The sequence below is a fragment of the Pseudorca crassidens genome, chromosome 2, assembly GCF_039906515.1.
Source record: "Pseudorca crassidens isolate mPseCra1 chromosome 2, mPseCra1.hap1, whole genome shotgun sequence".
NCBI lineage: Eukaryota > Metazoa > Chordata > Mammalia > Artiodactyla > Delphinidae > Pseudorca > Pseudorca crassidens.
In genome coordinates this window covers 47,607,932-47,630,408 of record NC_090297.1, presented here as the reverse complement: position 1 = coordinate 47,630,408, position 22,477 = coordinate 47,607,932, and the positions used below count along the sequence as shown (strand labels likewise).

The 22,477-nt window shown below is 42.0% G+C and overlaps 1 protein-coding gene across 1 annotated transcript in view; it reads left to right on the top strand.

The window, feature by feature from the left end:
* The window catches only part of FYB2 (FYN binding protein 2), an 89,255-nt gene that overhangs the window by 28,690 nt on the left and 38,088 nt on the right, over positions 1–22,477 (top strand). The window contains 4 exon segments of the mRNA XM_067709667.1: positions 7,896–7,930; positions 10,211–10,242; positions 14,195–14,297; positions 17,321–17,480. Coding sequence (XP_067565768.1) covers positions 7,896–7,930; positions 10,211–10,242; positions 14,195–14,297; positions 17,321–17,480 — 330 coding nt within the window.

The window sequence follows — 22,477 nt, the reverse complement described above, 5'->3', positions numbered from 1 at the left end:
GTTGGGCATCAAGGCTATCTCCCAGCCCTAGTGCTGCCTTCTCTCTACCCTCTTCTATTCTCTCCTTCACCAATCTGCTTAGATGCTTTGCCTTTTATAGATACGTGGGAGGGAAAATCAAGATATGGCGATTCATTTTTCTTCCTTCTCCTCCCATGGAAACGTCATCTCTTTTCTCGTGGTGTCTGACTTGAAGTCCCCTGGTAACTCAGTGTGTAGAGAGGGAGATAAGAGACTGTGGGAATGAGGTCCTTTTGTTTAGCCTGAATAGAAGCAGAGGATGCGTTAAAAGGATCTGACCGCTCGTTCCGAGTTAAGTCTTCCGACAAAGCTCAGAACTTTCAGTGAAAAAAGAGAACCCCTCAGCCAAGATGATGAAGAAGCAGGGACTCAGAGCATTTCTACAGGTTTCTATATCTTTGTTCTGCCTATAGGATCAGCCAATTTTCTACAAAAGGCATAAATATTAGTGCTGGAATAAACACTAGTATTTATGGAGCCTGTACTATGGGCCACAGTTCTGTCACGACCTCTGTGTACATCCCTTTTGATCTAGAGGTTGTATGAACCCACTTTTAGAGACAGAAAACTGAAGATCAGAGAGATTGAGTTGCATAAGGTCACACAAGTAATACACGGTAGGGCTGTAATGTGCAACGGTTCAGACTGCCTCTAAGATCCATGCTCTTTCCACAATTTTATGCTGCTTCTCAGTCAGGAATGTTGACTTCCCTGAAAGGAGAGTTAGAGAGAGATCCTCTGCTACAACCTCTTTATTGTATAGACAAGAAGCCCAGGGCTCTGGGAGAGGAAGTCATTTGCCTGGGATCACACACTTAGGAAGTTCACGTGTAACAGTTAGAACCCGTTGAAATTTCCCTCCCCTCTCCTGGGAAATAAGGGGTTGAAGAACTCCTGGAAAAATTCTCTCCTAGACTGGGCAAACTCTAGGTTCTCCCATTTGGCTTGTAAAGTACTAGACATAAGAAGCAGGACTCCTGTCCCCATCAACCCAGAAGGCAGTGCTACTCCATACTTGGGGTGTCCAGGCCCTTGCCTTAAGGGCACGGCTTCTCAAATTATAATGTTTGCATGAATCACCTGGGGATCTTGTTAAAACATCGATTCTGGTTCAGTAGCTCTGGGTTGGGCCTGAGATTCTTCTTTTCTAACAAGTGCCCTAGTGATCCTGATGCTGCTGGTCCACAGACCACACTTTGAATAGAAGGGCTGTGGGCTCTGTTGGGACTACGTTCCAAAGCTAAGAGCTCACAGGGCCAAGGGGGCTCTCCAGTCAGAGCCTGCACCTTTTCTCTGGATTACAGGAGACCCCCAGAATGCCCTCCCACAAGTGGCTTTCTAAGATCCTGCTTGGGCCTCTTCCCTAGGTCCTTCCTCCTCAGGACATATTGGGCTGCAGAGACATCTGTTCATGGGGGGCAGGAGACGATGGGGTTGACATATGCAAGGCCCCTCCTGTGTAGGGTGAAGCTGAGGATTGAAAAGAAGGAAGGAAGGAAGCTGGACCAGAGGCCTGCATTTGTTCTCTCCAGGCCACAGATGTCCAAGGTGGGCCTGTGGGGGACATCATTTGAGATACCCAAAGAAGGAACCACTAACCCAGGCCTCTCTTGAGTCTTCAACTGAGGAATTCTTTGTGTCCCTCCGTGCTGCTAAGGAAGCAAGTGTTTATGACTGAAAAGAGACAGGGCTCAGAAAATAACCCACTGTTGCAACTGAGAGGTAACTGAGCAGAGGGCAGTAGGAAGGTGGTAGGGTGAGAGAAGGGTGAGTGTGTGGAGAGCTTCCCAGGCCAGAATGGCATCTTGTGGGAGTTAGGAAGAGGCCTGCCAGGGCTGAAGAAGCTGGGGAACTGCAGCCTGGGATCAAAAAGATTCTGTTATATCCCCCACTCCTTTCTCTGTCCCTCTCTAAAGAGTCAAGATACAATTACCCTACAGGAGAAAAAGGGAAGGAAGTGGACTATTTGACCCCCACTTGTCCCTGTTCGTTTGACTGTTCCCATGTATTTCATCCTCTTTACACTTACTGGTTGAATGATATATGAACCTCAGTTTCTTCATCTACCAAATTGGTATAATGTCTCCTTTGTGTAATTGTTCTGTATGTTTGAGAAGGTAATACATTTAAAGTCAAGCGAACTCTGCTCTGAGATGATGGAGCAGATGTACTTTTCCCTGGTCCCCCTGCTAAGTACAACTAAAACCCCTAGATATTCTATATAAAAGTTATATATATATATATATATATATATATAGTATTTTTTATATTCAAACATAAGAAAACTAGAACATTCTGAAAATGTAGAAAGAAGAAGGTAGACCAGCTAGGGACCTCTGGACCCAACAAGGATAAGTGGTGAGATCCTTGGCTTTTCTTCTTGCTTCATATATCCCAGACTTGGAGCTGAAGTAGCTGCCAACCCAGAAACACCTATGGGCACAGACAAAACAGCTCCAACAGAAGCCTGCTCTTTCTGACCAAAGGACCAGGAAAAGGGGAGCCTAGAAAGGCCTCTAGACAACAACTGTTCTCCCCCAGCTGAATGTAACAGAAAACAAAACAAAACAAAACTGGTCCACCACCACCAGCCAATGCTGAGTGGGGAGTCTGGACATCCACCCTCATCAAGCTACAATGATGCACCCCAGCCCCTCCACTGAGGTGTTTTCAGAGAAGGCCAAGTAGAGAGCTGGGACTTTCATCCCTGCCAGGGTAACAAAACTCCACTTACAGTGATAGCCAGTGAAGACCATATGGGGAGCATAGACTCCAGCCCTCCACCCAGAAATAACAAGGCATCCCTTCCCCTCCCTGTTGGGTTGGTGTCAGAGCAGACCTCGTGGAGAGTCAGGACTTTCACAAACACCCAGTAGTAAAGGCAGCCACCCTCTCCCTGTGGTATCAGCAAAGGCTGTGTTGGGAGCAATAACAAGACTTAGCAATCCTAAATGTATACGCACGAAATTCCAGAGCTGCAAAATATGTGAACAAAAACTGAAAAAAGAAATAGACAAATAGACTATTATAGTTTGAGACTTTAATATTCCTCTCTCCACAATTGACAAAACACCTAGACAAAAAATCAGTAAGAATACAATAGAATTCAACAACACTGTCAACCAGTAGGATCTAATTGACATCAATAGAACACACAAGAGCAGAATACACATACTTTTCAAGAGCCCATAAACATATTCCAAGATAGACCATATTCTGGGCCATAAAACAAAGCTTAAAAAATTTAAAAGAATTGAAATTATGCAGAGTATGTTTTTAGACCACAATATAATCAAACTAGAAATCAAGAACTGAAAGGTAATAGTAAATTCTCCAAACACTCAGAAACAAAACAACACTTCTAAATGTGGATCAAAAAGTAAGTCTCAAGGGAAATCAAAACATACATTTGAACTAAATGAAAATGAAAATACAACATACCCAAAATTGTGGAACACAGCTAAAGCAATGCTGAGAGGGAAATTTTAGCCCTAAATTCTTATATGAAAAGTAGGAAAAGCCTCAAATCTAAAATCCTACCTCAAGAACATAGTAAAAGAGGAGCAAAATAAATTCAAAGCAAGTATAAAGGAAGAAGCAATAAAGAAACTTAAATAAACTTGAAAACAGAAAAACAATAGAGAAAATCAATGAAATCAAAAGTGTGTTCTTTGGAAAGAGCAATACAATTAACAAACCTCTAGTAAGACTGACAAAGAAACAAAGAAGACACAAATTAACAATATTAAGAGCAAAACAGAGATATCATTACAAACCCTGCAGATGTCAAAAGGATAATTGAATATTATGCACAACTGTATACATGTAAATTTTGACAACTTAGGTAAATACTGAACAATTCCCCCAAAATCACAACTCACCCAATATAAATCATTTGAATAGCCCTGTAATTATTTTAAAAATTGAATGCATAACTTAAAAACATAAAAAAGTGATCTCAGTCTAGGTAATTTTGGTGCGGAATTCTACCAAATGTTTAAAGAAAAATTAATACCAATTCTACACAATCTCTTCTGAAAAATAGAAGTAGAAGCTAGCATTAACCTGATACCAAACCCAGATATCAGTACAAAAGAAGAAAACTGCAGCTCAATATCCTTCATGAGTATAGTCATAAAAATCCTTAACAAAATATTAGCAAATAGATTTCATCAAGATAGAAAAATAATTATATACCACGACTAAGTGTGATTTATTCATTGTAAAGTTGGTTCAGTACTCAAAAATCAATCAATTAAATCTGCCATATTGACAAGCTAAAGAAGAAAAAAAACACACAAACATATCAATCAATGCAGGAAAAGTGTTTGACAAATTCAACACCAATTCATGATAAAAAAAACTCTCAGAAAAATAAGAATAGAGGGGAACTTCCTAAACTAGATAAGAACATTTACAAAAAGTCTGCATGATACTTAATGATACAACTCTGAATACTTTACCCCTAAGATTGGGAACCAGGCAAGGATGTCCACTTTCACCACTCCTATTCAATGTAGTGCTGGAAGTTCTAGTGAGTGCAATAAGGCAAGAAAAGGAAATAAAGGAATACAGATCAAAAAGAAAGAAACAGTCATTATTTGCAGATGACATGATTGTCTAAGTAGGGTATCTCAAGGAATTTACAAAAAAAAAAGAAAACCTTCTAGAACTGATAAATGAGTTCAGCAAGGTCACAGTATACAAAATAAACATTAAAAAATCAATTGTGTTTCTATATACTACCAATGAACACTTGAACACTAAAAATGAAAAAAATGTAATACCATTTACAATCACTCAAAAAAGATAAATGCTTGGACTAAAATCTAACAAAACATGTATAAGAGTTAAATGTTAAAAACTACAAAATGCTGATGAAATCAAAGAAAATCTAAATAAATGGAGAAACAGTTATGCTACATTTATGGATTGGCAGACTGAATATAGTAAAAATATTAATTCTCCCCAAGTTGATATACAGGTCTAATGCAATTTCTAGTAAAATCCCAGCAAGATTCTTTTATAGATATAGATAATATTATCCTAAAATGTGCATGGAAAGGCAAAGAAACTAGAATAGCTTAAAACAGTTTTGGAGAAGAAAAAGTGGGGGAGGTATCAGACTACCTAATTTTAAGAATTATAGCTTCTGTGACCAAAACTGTGTGGTATTGTCAGAGAGAAACACATAGAACCATAGAACAAAATTGAGAACCCAGAATTAAGACCTACACAAATAAGCCCAACTGATTTTGTTTTTTTACAAAATTGTAAAGCAATTCAATGGAGGATAGATAGCCTTTTTTTTTTTTTTTTTAGATAGCCTTTTGACAAATGGTGTTGGAGCAATTGGATATCCATAGGTAAAAAATAAATAAATAAACCTCAATGTAAGTCTCACATCTTATAAAAAAAATTAGCTTAAAATGGGTTTCTTCCTTCCTCTGCCTGCCAATGGTGAGGAATCTAAATGCTACCTTTCTGGGACAAAGAGAATGAGGGGGAAAGGAAGGGAAGGAGAAAGAGGCTTTGACATCGCTTTTGGGTGAGTCTGTCCCTTAAACAATGCCCAGAAAACAGAAGGCCATCACCTCAGAGGTGCATAGTTCGGCATAGGTGCCTTTCTGAAGCTTCACCTTTTCGTACAGAACTTGGTGATGTTTATGCAGGATTTAGGCTTGTCTGGAAGCTCTGCAGAATTGTCCTCAGAGCTCATCTAGACCAGTGCCTTTCAGACTGTGCTTCCTTGGACCAAGGGCTGTCCTAAGGGGTCCTGGAGACCCTCGGGGATAACTTCCAGAGAAGTTCTGTTTATGCTCCTGTAATACTGCGTTTAAATGAATGATTCCATGGCTAGAAGAAAGTTTGAAAGCCATTTCCTATTGAGCGAAGCTGGGCAAGTTGCTTCCTTTCTCTGGTGTCTATTCCTCATTGGTAAATCAGAATCTTAGTAGTGATTTTCATAAAAATAGCTATTTTTTATTATTGTCTTTATAATATTAGTAATAATTGTCTCACCTCCTGGTATAAAACAGGTGAAGGGACTTTTCCAAAGTCACACAGGGAGTTAGTAAATGGAAAAAGAGCTGAGGCCTGGAGGATGACCATGATAGGATACTGCAGTTGGAGGTTCGCTGAGGACCATCTTCTGATATTTGTCCTTTTTCTCCCAGCTGGGACAAAGCTATTCAGTGGAAAGAGTTATATAACTCCCTATGGAAAGTAAGTGAGGGCTCTAATGCTTTGGGTTACATCTTCCTGTTATAATTCCTAGTCCTTTCCTGACCCCCTGGGATGTGATATTTGTATTTTATATTCCTACATTGGGAGCAGGTTTTGATGGCAACACTTACTATTGGGAGAACCTCCACTTTGCTAAAAAACAGTATCAGATTATGAATGCATTATTAATTGTGTGTAGATCATCTTTGTTTACTAGCCTTAGCAAGTATTGAACAAGTCCTCTCTGAGCCTTGGTTTTCCCATTTCTAGGACAGAATAGTATCTCCCTCCCCACCAAGTAGCAGGTAGAAGCAAAGAGATCATGATTTGTTAATTCTTTCAAAAACACAGAACAGTAAATAAGTAGGGGGAGGGAGACAGAAGGAGATTATCATTTTTAAAATTGGAAAATAAATTTATGTTTGAAAAGGATGAGGCAGACTGCATTATAAACAGGTATTCTTAAATGTTTTTAAAGCACGTAATAGCAGAATAAAATGTGTTGATTCAAAAACTGGTGAAAATAAGAGTGTACAGTTACCGAAGCTGAAGTACATGTTATTAATCCTCCACACAGAATTTTAGGTCCCTGTGTCAACAATCACATGCACATAGTCCCTAAAGAAAAACTGTGATTTCATTTACTTTATTAATGGATTTTATGTGTAGAATAATAATGGCTAAGAAATGCATGTTATTGTTTGGTCAGTTCTGTAAACTAAAGCTTTAGGACTCTAGCAGCAAGAAAGAGAAAAGGAACTAGGGAAGTCCTGTTTATTATGCATGCATATTCATTAACAGTAGGGGGAAAACTTTTATAGATAACTTATAAGCAAAGAAAAATTAAATTAACAATTTTATCAAAATACATGTCACTTTCTATACAACGTCTGGTGTTCTGCTAGGTATACGTGACCTACATCATTTCCTTTAATCTCCCCATGAACTCTGGAAGGCAGGTTCCAGTTGTCCCCATTTCACAGATGAGCAATCTGAGGCTCGAAGAAATGAAGTAATTTGTCTGCAGTTCCACAGGTAGGAAGTGGCAGGACTAGGCTGTGAACCCAAGTTTTTGCTACTACTTGTATTTGTTAACGGTTAAATTTGGCATCGTCATTAAATAAAATCCACAAAAGCTTTGAAAAAATCAAAAGGTATTCGAGCCTTAGTTGGTGGTCAGTCTCCTCTTTCCAAGCTGTACCAAGGAAACAAAACGCTCAGGGAGCCAAACACTTTTAGGCGTGCTGTGGAGTTTGACTTGTTGAAGTGGGATTTGGACTTTTGTTGGCCTTTTTCCTTTCCCTTTCCTTTCAAGTTTGCCTTCTGATTGCTACCACTAAATTGCAGCACTTTCTCTTCATCGTAGAGTATGAATCTGCTTAACAAAAAGGAAACTGAAAATTGTTTCAAATGTTTTTGAAACAAATTCACTGTCCATTCCATCCTAGAAATCCCCCAGAAGTGATACCGTGATCAATGACCTGAGAATTTCCCAAACCACGTGGACAAGTCTCCCATAGGCAGATTGTTCTGGAGGTTGAGAAAACTGAACACTGCCACCTTCTATAATTGCTTTAATCCTGCATACCGTATAAGAAATGGGTACTATAAGAAACTGCCTTGAAATAATTTTTTCATGTTTATTTTAGCAACTTATGAAGTCAGAATTGAAGAACTCCAAAAGGTATTGTTTCTTCTCTTCTTATCAGCTTCATAACTAAAGCAAGTGTGCAGAGTTGATTCTGAAGTAGTTTCTTTCATGAGGGAGGAATGGTCTTTGTTTTGGGTTTTCCCCTGATTTGGGGGGCTTTTCCAGACTCTAGCTGCTAAGATTCTGAAGCCTGAGGCCCTATAAGGTCAGAGACAGAAAATGTGTTAGGATGGGAGAAGGTGGTCCTAATCCATTCCTGGCCCCTTATCTAGGGTGGCCAGCACCAACTGGCCTGTAATAACTGTCCCTTCAGAGAGAAGAGCTCCTGTGCTTTCACACGAATGACCAGACTCATGAAGGCATATTTTCTGGGCTTCTGGTGGGCACAGTGCTAGCAACTTGATTTAGGGCTCAAGCAGAATCACGGGCTTTGATCCCGGCTCCTGTCTGTGTGACCCTGAACCTCCCTTTCCTCACGTGTAAAATAGTGGTCATAGAAGCATCCCCATCAGAAGTCATTGTGAGAATGAAAAGAGGTAAATTCAGGTAAACAGTTTAATAGGAAGTGCTGGAATCTATCCCAGGCATTTTACCTCTCTGAGCTACAGCTGTCTTCTGTAAAACGGTGTGTTCCCCATGAGGGCAGGAAGCATATGCCTTGTAGTTACCTAATCTGCAGTAGTAGAGGCTCAATAAATGAGGGACCAATACTTGTTTCACTGAATTGCTAAGAGAACTAAGCCAGACAAAGTAGATGAGCACCTAGTACAGCACATGGCACACAGTAGGCACTTACCTAATGTTTTAACTGGGACAGTTAAGGTACTACTCCTTTATCACTGGGTACATTTAGTTGAGGTCCTTCGTCTTTCTGCTTCATGGTTCTAATGCTTACTGGAAAGGATTGTTCATTTGTGATACACTTTATAGATAGAAAACTTTAAATGATTATTATTCCTATTAACGAAAGCAGAAACAGTTCATTAAGATGCTTCACTTAGCTGGCAGTATCAGCAAATAATAAACTTCTCTGTACAAGGGAACTTTCCAAATGACCAAATTTTATCTCATTCAAAATAAAAAGCATGAAAGTATTTTTTTTTTAATCTTTCAGCCTTCAGATATGCATTATGTTCATCTCAGTGTTTTTGAGCTTGGTGGCTGGAATCTGATTTCACCCTTTCTTTATGACTTGGAGTCCCCTGGAACATAAGGGGCTGAATGGGCACTGTTCATGCTTTTCTTATGAGATGCTCTTGGGCCCTCATAGGTGTTCAGAGCCAGTTGCCCTCACACCAAACCACCACGGTCTGTTTGCTGTAGTTGTTTTCTTATCTCTATCAATTATTATTTCCTTCTCCTGTCAGCCTCTTGTGTCCAGCAGTGAGTGTCTTTCATGTGGTCGAGCACACACCAAGTCCCTGTTTGGGGACAGGCACTTGTGCCTGTGTGTGTGTGTGTCCCAGTCACCCTGTGAGCTGGTATCCCTGCTTGCATTTTACAGACGAGAACTCAAGGCTCAGAGAGGTTAAATAACCTATAAATAATATAGCAAAGATACAAAGCAAGGTCTGTCTGACTTGTCTTTCTCCCAGTGCTGTCATCCAATCTGCTAGGATTATATGGAAAATGAGAGCCAGTCATCCCTGAATGAAAGCTGTGAGGCTGTCCTCAAAGGAGGGTATATGAGCTCTTGGGTCTGGACTTTGTGGCAGCATTTTAGATGCTTAGATATTTTCTGTTCTCTTCAGGTTCTTGGCTAGAATCCAGATAGGGAATGGCATCAGATATGTGACAACTGACTAAATGAGGAGCTATGTTATGGTCATTGGGACATAGTTTTAATGGCACCAAGTCTAGATTACGTGAGAGCTGAATTTTGATCAGGTGGTACGTGATCAGGAACGGGGAATTCCCAGCATGGCTTGCACACTTGCCTGTACCAATTTTGCCCACTGGAACATTGCTCAAATATCGCACATTCCTGTTTGCTCATAAGATTTAAAAGTTCTTTATTCTACAGATGCATTCCTGGAAAGGTGTGCAGAGAACAGTTTATTTTTCTAAGTCAAATTACACGTTCCCGCTGGCACGCGCCGTAACTTCAGAAACGCCTGTTTTCTTTTCGATTGATCTTCAGTTACACTGGCAGCAGTTCATGGAATGTTCTGTTGCCAGTGTCTACCTTTGCTCTGTACTGAGACCTCACTGGCCAGTCAGGTCTCTAATGATCTGTAACCAAACAACAGAGGCCTGGTTGGGGTTTGACTTGGGTAGGTTTCTGAAAATGACCGTTTTCCTCTTTACTTTCAGCCTTGGAAGAGTTTTCTCCATCAAGGACTCAGGTGAGTTTTATCGTCCAAAGGAAAAGCATGAATCAGCTGCTGACACTCTGCACTGCACGGTTTTCCTTAATGGGCCAGCTGTTTCCAGTGCCTGACCTGGTTCAACACCCCTAGCACCTTTCAAGGTGCCTGGTGCAGAAACGGTGCCCAGAGGTCCTGCCTGGCCTTTCGGGTTCATCTCGTTCCAGCACACTGCACTCACTCAGCAGAGGCTTGCTGAGTCCCCAGCGTGCTGGCCATCTGCTAACCACTAGGGCTGGAACAGAGGCAGAGACGTAGCCACTACCCTCAGGGGTTCCCCAGCGGGAGAGACACAGTCAAACAGGCATGTAACAATCCCATGAATTCCAAAGAATTTACAGTTTCCAAAATGCACCATGCTGTTTCAGGCCTCTTTGCCTTTGCTCATTTAATTCATTCACCCCAACTTAATGATCTGGCAGACTTCTGCTAACCATCAAATGTCCCCGCCTGTAAGAAGCCTTCCTAATTCCCCTCCTCAGAAGTAATCAGTCCCTTCCCTGCAGTACTGCTGTAAGGCACACACACGTTTGCACTAATGTCACGTATATCATTTGTTTGCTAAGATTCCAGTTCATCCTCACTCTCCCCTCCCCTTCTTGTCTGTGTGCTCCTTGTGGGCAGGTCCCATTTTTCTCATTCTTGGTCCAGATCAGGGCCTTGGCACATAACAGTGCTTTCACCTGACTCTTCAGAGTCCGGCGCTCGCTCTCTCTCTCTCTCTCTCTCTGTCTCCCTGGAGGTTTTTTTTTTTTTTAATTTTGTTTTAGCATCTTTATTGGAGTATAATTACTTTACAATGTTGTGTTAGTTTCTGCTGTATAACAAAGTGAATAAGTTATACATATACATATGTTTCCATATCCCCTCCCTCTTGCGTCTCCCTCCCACCCTCCCTATCCCACCCCTCTAGGTGGTCACAAAGCACCGAGCTGATCTCCCTGTGTGATGCAGCTGCTTCCCACTAGCTATCTGATTTACATTTGGTAGTGTATATATGTCCATGCTACTCTCTCACTTCGTCCCAGCCTCCCCTTCCCCCTCCCTGTGACCTCAAGTCCATTCTCTATGTCTGCATCTTTTTAATGCATTAAAATAAACATGGTCCATGAGCTCTGGAGGAGCAAGTATCAACATTTCCTGGCTGAGGCTAAAAACACACGAGCTGAATCATGGGGGAAAGCCCTGCTTCATCTCTCTCCTTGGGTTCTTGCCTGACCCTAAATTCATGACCCCTGCAATTACCTTGTAGCACCTGGCATGGTGCTGGGCTCATAGGAGGCACGTGTCAGATGATTACCTATTTAGTTCAATATTTATTGAGCTTTTTCTCTGTTCAGACAATGCTAGACTCTGAGGTTCAAAAATGAATAGAATATATCTCTAATGCTTAGTGCAAGATGAGAGTGGAGACCAGAGTGGTTGGAATGAGGGGGTCCCTTGGAGGGAAGATGGCCATGTAAGTAGGAAATTATAATATCATATAATCACTGCTAAGGCAGTTGTGAAAACACAGAGGTGAGGCACCAGGCATGCTTCCTTCAAGAGTGACAACTGAGCTGAATCATGAAAACATGTAGGAACTGGCCAGGTGAAAATGGCAGAAGGCATGCCCCAGGCAAAGGACAAGTGGCAACAAAGACATAGTGTTGAACCGTGAGGCCAGTACAGGGATCCACAAAGAGCTGGGTGATGCTTGAGCACAAAGTGCGGTGTGGGAACAGCAGGAATGAGGCTGGGGTCATATGCAGAGCTGGATCCAGGAGGGCCTGGGCTCCCTAATTAAATTCAGAGCAACCCTGTCCAATAGAAATGTAATGCAAACCACATATGTCACTTAATTTTTTTCTAGTAGCCATCTTTAAAAAGCAAAAAAAAAGTGAAATGAATTTTAATAATGTATTTTATTTATCCTGATAGATCCCAAACCTTATCATTTCAACATGTAATCAACACAAAAGTTACTAATGAAATATTTTAGATCCTTTTTTTCATACCAAGTCTTCAGGATCCAGATATGTTTTATACTTACAGCTCAATTTTTTTTTTTTAATAAATTTATTTTTGGCTGCTTTGGGTCTTCGTTGCTGCGCACGGGCTTTCTCTAGTTCCGTTGATCGGAGGCTACTCTTTGTTGCAGTGCGTGAGCTTCTCGTTGCGGTGGCTTCTCTTGTTGCGGAGCGCGGGATCTAGGCGCGCATGCTTCGGTAGTTGTGGCTCGTGGGCTCTAGAGCTCAGGCTCGGTAGTTGTGGCCCACAGGCTGAGTTGCTCCGCAGCATGTGGGATCTTCCCAGAGCAGGGTTCAAACCCGTGTCCCCTGCATTGGCAGGCAGATTCTTAACCACTGCGCCACCAGGGAAGCCCCGCTCACAGCTCAGTTTGGACCAGACACATTTCAAGTGTTCAATAGCCACACGTGGACAGTGGCCACTGTCTTGATGGCACGGATTTAGACCTTATCCTATAGGTCGGTGGAAACCACGGAAGAGTTTTAAAGCAGAAGTAATGTACTCCTCTCCCCTAGCATTCCTACGAGTCACAATATTAAATGTAATTTGACAGTTTTATATATATATATATATATAATCTCCATTCTGGAAAAATTTGATTTTTAGAAAAGTTCATCTTAGGCTTTTGGAAAGAGACAGAGTGGGGGCTGGAACCCAGCCCTGCCTACAAAGCCCCTGTTCTAATATATGTTCTAAAACTAGTGGCCTTAATGGTGGATAAGAGTCATCAGTCATTGGATGAATGGATGAGTGAAACTCTTTAAAATTCTTCCCGTTGTCTTTGGGAACAGCACTCTCTCCTGGTGTTTCTCCTTCCTTCATGACCACCTCTTCTGGTTTTCTTTTTTTTTTTGCGGTACGCGGGCCTCTCACTGTTGTGGCCTCTCCCGTTGCGGAGCACAGGCTCCGGACGCGCAGGCTCAGCAGCCATGGCTCATGGGCCCAGCCGCTCTGCGGCATGTGGGATCTTCCCGGCCCGGGACACGAACCCGTGTCCCCTGCATCGGCAGGCGGACTCTCAACCCCTGCACCACCAGGGAAGCCCTCTGGTTTTCTTTGAGGGCTCTTCTGTCTCTGCTTTCCATGTGAATGTGGTTGTAGGACTGTCTACTTCACTCTGATGCCAGAAACAGAAGTTCTCGCGTGGAGGCTGATGCTCCTCAGTGTTCTGTCCCGGCTTCCAGCTTTTTCACTAAACTCTCCACCTCGACTCCCTCCTCTGCTCTTCCACTGTGGCTGGTGTCCATATTACTGGTGCATGGCAGTCATGCCTCTTATGAAGGAATACTGGCTGGGGATCACTTTGCTACCACAGGTTACACAGCATTAATGCTGGGGATACAGATAAATAACAGAGCTCTGATTTTTACTTAGTTGACAAGGGAAAGTGGAGGAACTGGAAACAGATCCATAGACACTAGTTTAATACAAGATAGAGGGACAGCGTGTTAGGGGAACAGATTAAAGGCTGCTTGGGAGGATCAAGCAAAGCTTCTCAGAGGTAAGCTGATTTAGACAGATTGGAAAGGGTACTGTGTTTCTCAGCAGTGTAGGGTGTGGAAGGCATGACTGACAAGGGAAATAGCAAATACGAAGGGAGAGTTGCTCAAGATGGGATGGAAAGATTGGGGAATTAGGAGAGTGTAGACTAGAATAAACGTGGATAGAAGGTGCAGACGGAGACGGGGTTGGAAAGAAAGGTGGGGGCTGATATCTTATCCATCAGGCAATGGAAGTTATTAAGAGATTTTAAGCAGGAATTCACTCTGGCATTGATTGGTGCAGGCAGAAACTCAGGGAAATGTTCTATGTTTGACTTGATTCTGGTCCCCTCATCTTTAAAAAAAAAAAGGGTTAGGGGCACGCTATCATCAAAATACTCTTGCCTTCACTTTTTCCCTGGTATCTCTTCACATTTCAGCCTGAAACATGAAGACGAAGATAAAAAAATGAAGGAAAAAGAACCGTGCAAATTGGAACCACGAAAAACAGAAAAGGATCTATGTTCAGACTATGTTTCCAAGGTATCTGTGTTCTAGGGTTCCAGACCAAACAGTCCACGTCAGCCATGTAATAGGATCAGTTCATGGGGTGACTTTTTAGAGGCTGAGCCATGTAACTCTCCAGAGAGACAGAGAGACAGTCCGAAGATGCAGTGGGTGTTGGGTGTTTTATCAAAGAAATCGACAGGACACTAACACTGAACTAGCCTTGGACTTATTAGCCAGGAAGCAGGCCTCATAAGCAGGGCTGAGATGGGTATGAGTTCAGCAAGGTACCCAGAGGGCAAACTACAAAGAGACAGTCACTCAGGTGCCCACCCTGCTCTTGCAGAACCTGGAGGGAGGGCTCCTTAAGTTCTGTGCTCTGAGGCCCTGCTGAGAACAGGGAGTTAGTTTCTGAGCTCAGGCGTCTCATGTGTAAAGTGAGAATAAATAATCCACACCTGATTCTACCATCCCCGCTCCCATCCTGATTCTACCTCATTTGTGATGGGAAAATGAAATGAAATGAAATAATGTAGATGAAGGTGTGCTGTAAGCCACAAGCTACCATTAAAATGAAATATATTGTTGTTAATAAATTCATGGATTAATTAACATTGTTTGTTAATAGTAAACACTGTATATGTGTGTATCCATATCCAATGGACACTATCCCCTTCAAAACCAGAGGCTTAAACAATAGATACTACTGGGGCTACTACCAGGGCTCAAAACATTCGAGATGCCTGTTTGAGATGTGCCTAGCTCAACCTACCAAATTGTTCCAGTTCCACCCAGGGCTTGGGTCGATCAAGCGCCTTGGTGGTGGTGTGGGCCTGAACTGGGGTGTAGGCCCAGAGGCTGGGCTGGACCAGGTTGGGTGTTTACAGAGGGTCACAAAACGGCATAATTCAAAGAAGTAAGTCATTAATAACAAAAGACAGGGACCAGAGCCAGTGCGGCAGCATGGTGTGTCAAGGACAGAGGGCAGGAGCAAGGCCATAATGGGTAATGAGGCCAGAGATCAGGAAGGGGGTCATCAGGACCGTATGAGAAAGGCAGCAGAGGAACATGATTAAAGACACTGGCCATGAGGGACTTCCCTGGCGGTCCAGTGGTTAAGACTTCACCTTCCAATGCAGGGGGTGCGGGTTCGATCCCTGGTTGGGGAGCTAAGATTCCACATGCCTCGCAGCCATAAAACCAAAACATAAAACATAACAGAAGCAATATTGTAACACATTCAATAAAGACTTTAAAAATGGTCCACATCCAAAAAAATAAAAAGAAAGAAAAAGGGATACTGACCATGAAAGGGCAAAAGCAGGGATGTGCCCTTTTTCAGTGCTGACCAAGAGCCAGAGGTGGGGTCAGGTTACCAAAGGGACACAGTCCTACTTTCATGGAGTGGATTTGAGTTTGGGAAATTGTTAAGTTATTTGGAATGTGTTAGGTAAATGTGGGGGGTAGTCTAGCTGGGCAGTGCTCTTTGGCGTCAAATGTAGATGGTACATCAGAAGGAATACGATCCATTGTGATTCAGACTGACTCTGTAGGAACCATTCCCCAGGACAGCCCTCAGAGAATCCATGCACTGCTGCAGTAGGGGCTCTGCTGAAGGTCGGTGGTCACTATATTTGCGTGAAACACCATATTTGTGTCATTTGTGGAAGGATATCATTACTTTGCTGTCATTTTTCCCCATTTAAAAATTTCATTCTTGGCTGTGTGACTTAAAAGAATGCCCCTCCTCTTCTTTTCCTCTTCATTTGCCCAGATCCCGCCAAGAACTCAGGAAATTCCATGCCTTGTATCTATTCATTATTTTACCTTTTTGCAAATACTTTCAGATGATTGTCACAGTGAACCCTGTGTCCACTTGTAGTCGAAAGGACAGTAATCTCCTCTCCCATCGTCATCTCGTAATTATGAAATACTTGGATGGCCAGAAGTGCCCCAATTCGCCTCTGCCTCCAGCGTCTCTTCCTGCCAATCTATCCAGATCTTTCTGAAATGCAAATCTGGTCAGGTTTCTCCCCTGCCTAGCTCCCTAAGACTAGGAGATAAAGCCCACACTTTTTGCCTCGTGTGCAAGACCCTTCATAACTCAGCTCCATTCTAGCTGACATTTTCAGCCTCGCCTCCAGTCTTTCCTCCTCTGTCCCCTTCACTGTTCCTTCATCAATAGCCTCTGTCCCACCCTTATGAGGACACTAACACTTCTGTCCCTTTGCCTGTGTTGATTTATCTACCAGGTATTCCTTATCCCTTCAACCAGTCTCTTACTTAAATTTTAAAATAGTTTCATAAAACCTGCTTCTGAAGTCTTCCCCACCCTGTCTCCTAGCCACAAGAACTGACCTGCCCCTCCTATTTCCACCTCAGTGAGCAATCCTGCTGTAAATGATATTCACCGCAATATACCTTAATTGTTTGCATGTATTGCTCCACGACCAGCGTGGAAGCCACTATGCCCATCGCATCTCTCTCTTTCTCCAGGGCTTAGCATGTTATTTCCTTCAGTAAGTGCGTGACAGATGCTGGAGGGAGGAAGTGTGGAAAGAAGCGGGGGGAAACAGAAGAATGGAGGGTGGGAAGATGAAATGTCAGGCAAAAGGAACACAGCATCCTTTGGTAGGCAAGAGCACAGGGCTCTGGGGTCCAGTCCTGCCTGGGCAGATGACTAGCTATGAGACCAGAAGTCAGTTATTTAACCTTTCTAAATTCTTTATCAAGAGGAATCATGATAGTTTTTGAATGGGGTGTCATGCAGAGTAAGTGAGATAAAATATATCAAGAGCCTATGCTGCGGTCAGAGCTCCATTATATCCTGACTGTGTCCTATGGGCCTGCCTCTGTGCCAGGCATTCACTGGCTGTTCAGAGGGCAACAAAAGACATTATATGTGCTCCTGTGAAACTTAGAGAGATAAGACTCTGTTAAATAAAGGAATAAACAGCAGCTACCTGGGAGGAATGAATGAATACAGAACAGCATGAGTAAGCAAAAAACCAACAGATAAACCAAAGCCCTGCCAGACTGTCCCTGTTGCATGTGTTTAGGTGGGTGCCTATGAAGACACACCTGGAAAAACACAGATGGTGAAAGTCCACAGGGGTAGGAGGAGCACACCGGCCGGGAAGCAGGACGCTGAGATTGACGTCATCCAGACAGAGGACTGCCCCAAGGACCCCAAGCTGGCCAGACACTCCGATGGCCACTGTGAGTTGTGTTTCTTCCTGGTTCTCTTCACCATTATCGAATTATTTTAAAGCTGTGTGTGACCAAAATTTTAATTTCTTTTATAAATATGTACTGAGCATCTATTATATACAAAGTCACTTGCCTGAGTGAGGCAGCTGTGCAAGAGTGAACAATCACTGGATTTAGAAGTAGAAGGCCTGCGTTCAAACCTAGGCTCTCATACTTATTAGCTACGTTACATAGTAACTCTATATTCCTTCATATTCCTCAGTTTCCTCATTTATAAAAAGGGATCATAAAAAAAGGGGGATCATAATATAGATCAGACTGGGGTTTGGTGAGGACCAAATCTGACATATGTTACACAATAGGTACTCAGCAAATGTTGCTGATTTCTTCTTATATGTACCGGCTCCTATTGTTCTTTGTAGACACTGATGACATAGTATGACATTATTCTTTGACTTTATTCAAGTCGCATTTTACTTTCATGTGAGTCCAGACTCTTGATGGCAAGTAATCAAATCATAGTGTGTTAAGCAAAAGAGGAAAAGGAGGCTCACCTAGCAGAAGGTTTGGGCATGGCTGGACCCAGGGACACAAACAGTATCACAAGGACTCAGTATTACTTTTTCTACTCCTGGCTTTGCTCTCCTCCCTCTTGTCTCCATTTTCAAGCAGACTGTACCCTTGTGGAGGCAAGATGGCATCTAGCAGTGACAGGCTTACGTACTATCTGTCCTCTTAGGAGCCCCAGAAGAAAACTAGAAGTGGTTATCCTCTCAACAGATTCAAGAAAAGGCCCAGATTTGAGTCTTGTTGGCTTGATTGTGTCACATGCCAACCCCTATCCAGTTATCATGAATGTGGGATAGGATGGTCTGACTGACCCAGCCAGTGTCATAAATTCACATCTGGAGCTGAAGGTAGAATTAGTTCTACCCAAACGGTATCATTTTAGATTGAAGGATTTCCCAAGGAAAATTAGAAAGCTGTTATCATGAAAAAACAGTAGACACTGGGTAGGCAAAACAGATGTCTACTCCAGCCCAATAAGCCATGGCAAACATTTCATAATGTGCTATAATCAGAGTGATGAGAATACATTGCAATCATAAGATGGACTCAGGCCCTATAAAGTCTGCCTCCAGGCTAGATGGCCGCATCCCTGCCACCCACCTCCTTCCCAATATACTCTTTATTCTAAGTTAACTGACTATGTCATGTGCTTTAGTGCCCCTATAACTTCGCTTGACCTCTTTCCTCTGTCTGAGATGGTTTTATGCCCATTCTTTACCTGCTGATGTCCTAGTCATCTTTCAAGATCTATCTCGGAAGCCACTTCTTCTGAGGCCTTCCTTACCTCCATCCTCCTCTTTCCCACTCTCCAAAGACCATAATCGCTCACTCTTAACAGCAACCAAATGACCACTTTTCCATATTAAGTTTTAGAGTCAAGCATTTCCGAGACCCAGAATTACTATGCATTAATCCTACATCCTTGGGAAATTTACTTACTTTTATGTACACATGGGGGTAGTACTATTTATTTCCCAGGGCTCTTTGTCAATGCATATAAAGTACGTGGTTCATTGCTACATAACTGTCAGTTCTCTTTATTTCCTTTTTTTTAAAAAAAAATTACAGTATGCCTTACATTATAATTCATGGTGTACATGTTTGTTTCCCACGGTACACAGTGAGCACCATGGGATCAGAGACCATTTGATATTTTTCTCTGTATCTCTGCAACCTGGCACAGTGGATATACCCAACAGAACTTTGTTAAAGGGAGGAATGAAAGAATAAATCAAACTTCAGTGAGAGAGAATGGTAGATTTGATCATCTGAATGATTCTCCTGACTAAAACAAGCAAAGAATAATTTTTTTTTGGAAAATTCATAAAAGTATAACAGAACTGATTTAAAAGGAAGCATCCACATACCTGCAGTAACCAGGAACCCTGGGCAATGAATGAGTGCCAAAGCTACACTGGCCCTGAGGGTTTTCACTGAGCTCTGAATCCCTTGAGCTCTGGTTTTGACTGCATGGTGTACAGAGGACAGGAGCTATAACCCAGGGCTTGCCCAAAGTGAGTTTATAACAGATACCTCAAAGAATTATGTCCACACAGAATGAATAGGAATGTGCCTATTCTTAACAGTACTATATAGTGTACTTATAAATTTATTATAAAAGTAGACCTCAAGTGTTATTAACACAATAAAATTTAGAAAAAATAAAGAAATGGGACAAATAAAAAAAGACATTTCTAATGAGATAAATGACACATGAAAAGCACAGAGGTAGTGTTGAATCTAAAACCACACCTTAAGATTAGAAGTGGATAGACTAATTTGGAGTGTAGAAAAAAGTGGAAGGGGGGAAAACAAGCTGAAGTGAATAAAAGAGTTAAAGGAGAGGCCTAAATATGGGGCTGAAAACCATTTTCAAGCAATTAAGTACTGTCCATGAAGAGTCACTATAGATTTGGGAATTACACTATGTTGAAAACAGTCTGAAGAAGATTCTTCTAAGTAATCTATACATACTGCTAAAGTACAAAGGGAGTTTGTGCTAAACCCATTTAATAGTTCTCTGCAATAGTTCCCTACTCTCTTGTGATGAGAAGCACAAAATGTTTAGTCAAGGAAAGTGGGCGTGAAAACAGAGAGGAAAGTTTTGAGGAAAAAAAATACAATTGAGTGTCTTTCTATACTCCCTCTATACAAATGGGCCTCTTTTGAAAAAAATAAGAAGAATTACTTCCTTCCATTGAAAGAAAAGAAGAATTAATAAGACAAACCCCAGGGAGCAGAAGGAAATTTGCCCATTTTGCCCCTGGTGCTGGGTAAAGGGAAAAAAATCTGTTACCATAGCTGATCCTCATGCACACATTGGGAAAATTCACTGATCTATACTCTTATGATTTGTGCCCTTTCCTGTATGTTATACTGTAATTATAATTTTAACTTTACTAAGGTAACTGTCAAAAGATAGACACAGCATGTAAACTTTCCAAATAAATAAAAAAGAAAAACAGAATGAAGAAAAGAGAAGAAACCTCAGTCAATCAAGCACAAGGAAAATGAGGGAAAAATAGAACAAATAAAAAATATGTAATAAAATACTAGATATAAATTTCAAAATATCAGTAAACCCTATAAACATGAAACTCTCTAATTAGAGGACATATGCATTCAAATCATTCAATATTAAAAAATATTTGAGTAACTTTTATGTCCCCAGCATTGTTCTAGGTGCTGGAGATATAGCAGTAAATAAGCCAGACAAAAATTCCTGTCCTCATGGAGATTACATTCTGATCTGAGGAGACGGATGATAAATATATACACAATAAAATATTCACTATGTGGAGTGGTAGTAAATACTATAGAAAAAAATAATAAAGCAAAGAAAGAGAATTAGGGGTCTTCCCTGGTGGTGCAGTGGTTAAGAATCCATCTGCCAATGCAGGGGACACAGGTTCAAGCCCTGGTCCTGGAATATCCCACATGCTGCAGAGAAACCAAGCCCATGTGCCACAACTACTGAGCCTGCGCTCTAGAACCTGCGAGCCACAACTACTGAGCCTGAGTGCCGCAACTACTGAAGCCTAGAGCCCATGCTCTGCAACAAGAGAAACCACCACAGTGAGAAGCCCACACACCACAGCGAAGAGTAGCCCCTGCTCGCCACAACAAGAGAAAGCGTGCACGCAGCAACGAAGACCCAATGCAGCCAAAAACAAAATAAATACATTTTTTTAAAAAAAAGGAAAATAAAGAGAATTAGGGAGGCAGGTGGAGGAAGTGGAAGTTGCAATTTTAAAGTGCGCACAGATGACCTCAAAGATGTAAAGTAGGTGAGGAATAGAGCCATGGCTATCCAGAATGTTCTAGGGAGAGAGGAAAAGGAGTGCAAATATCCCAGGGCAGGAGTCTACTAGATGTGTTGGTAGAATAGCAAGGAGGCCAGTGTAGCTGGAGCAGTGACTGAAGGAGACTGTAGGAGGAGATGAGGTCAGAGAGGTAACAAGGGGCCAGATAATATAGGGGCTTCTGTAGACCATTGCAAGAACTTTGGCATTTATTATGAGATATATATATTTTTTAATAACATTGAAAGGTTTTGAGCACAAGAATAGAATGATCTGACTTGTATTTTAAAGAATCATATCTCGGCTGCTGTCTTGAAAGAAGAATGTAGAAGAACCTGGGACCTGTTAGGAGTTTGTTGCAAGAATTTAACTGAGAGACGATGGTAGCTTGGAGGAGGGTACTGCAGTTGAGTTGTTGAGATATGCTTGGATTCAGGATTTAGATCGAAAGTCAAGCTGACAGATGGCTGTGGATTGGAGGTGGGACATGAGAGAGAAAGGAGTCAAGGATGTCTTCAAGGTTTGAACCTGAGCAACTGAAAGGTTGGGGTTGCTACTCTTTGTTGATATGGGGCAGACTTCAGGAAGAGCACATTCACAGAGAGAAAGCAAGAGTTTGGTTTGGAATGTAATGTGTTGAGACGACCAAATGGAAATGGTGTGAAGGTTGAACTCACGAGAGATGTCTAAGTTAGGGATGTAACTTGGGAGTTGTCTGTGTTTTTAAAATGAAGCCATAAACATTTTTCAATACATCTGCCTCAAAAAGGAAGGAGTAAGAAAGAAAAAAATTGTCCTGAAGTAAGAATTAAGCAACTGTGTGTTCAGCATCTTTGCTTTGTGCTGGAGAAACATACCGATAACTCTGTAAGAAAAAGTAGGGCCTTTATGCCTCTGGGAGCTGACATTCATTGAGACAGTTTGGGGCCTATATGCAAACTGACTTCTTGTCAGAGGATAAAATCTTGTTGCTTGGTGCCTTTAATTAATAGACAAAAGTCAGGGCTTCCCTGGTGGCGTGGTGGTTGAGAGTCCACCTGCCGATGTAGGGGACACGGGTTCGTGCCCCAGTCCGGGAAGATCCCACATGCCGCGGAGTGGCTAGGCCCGTGAGCCATGGCCGCTGAGCCTGAG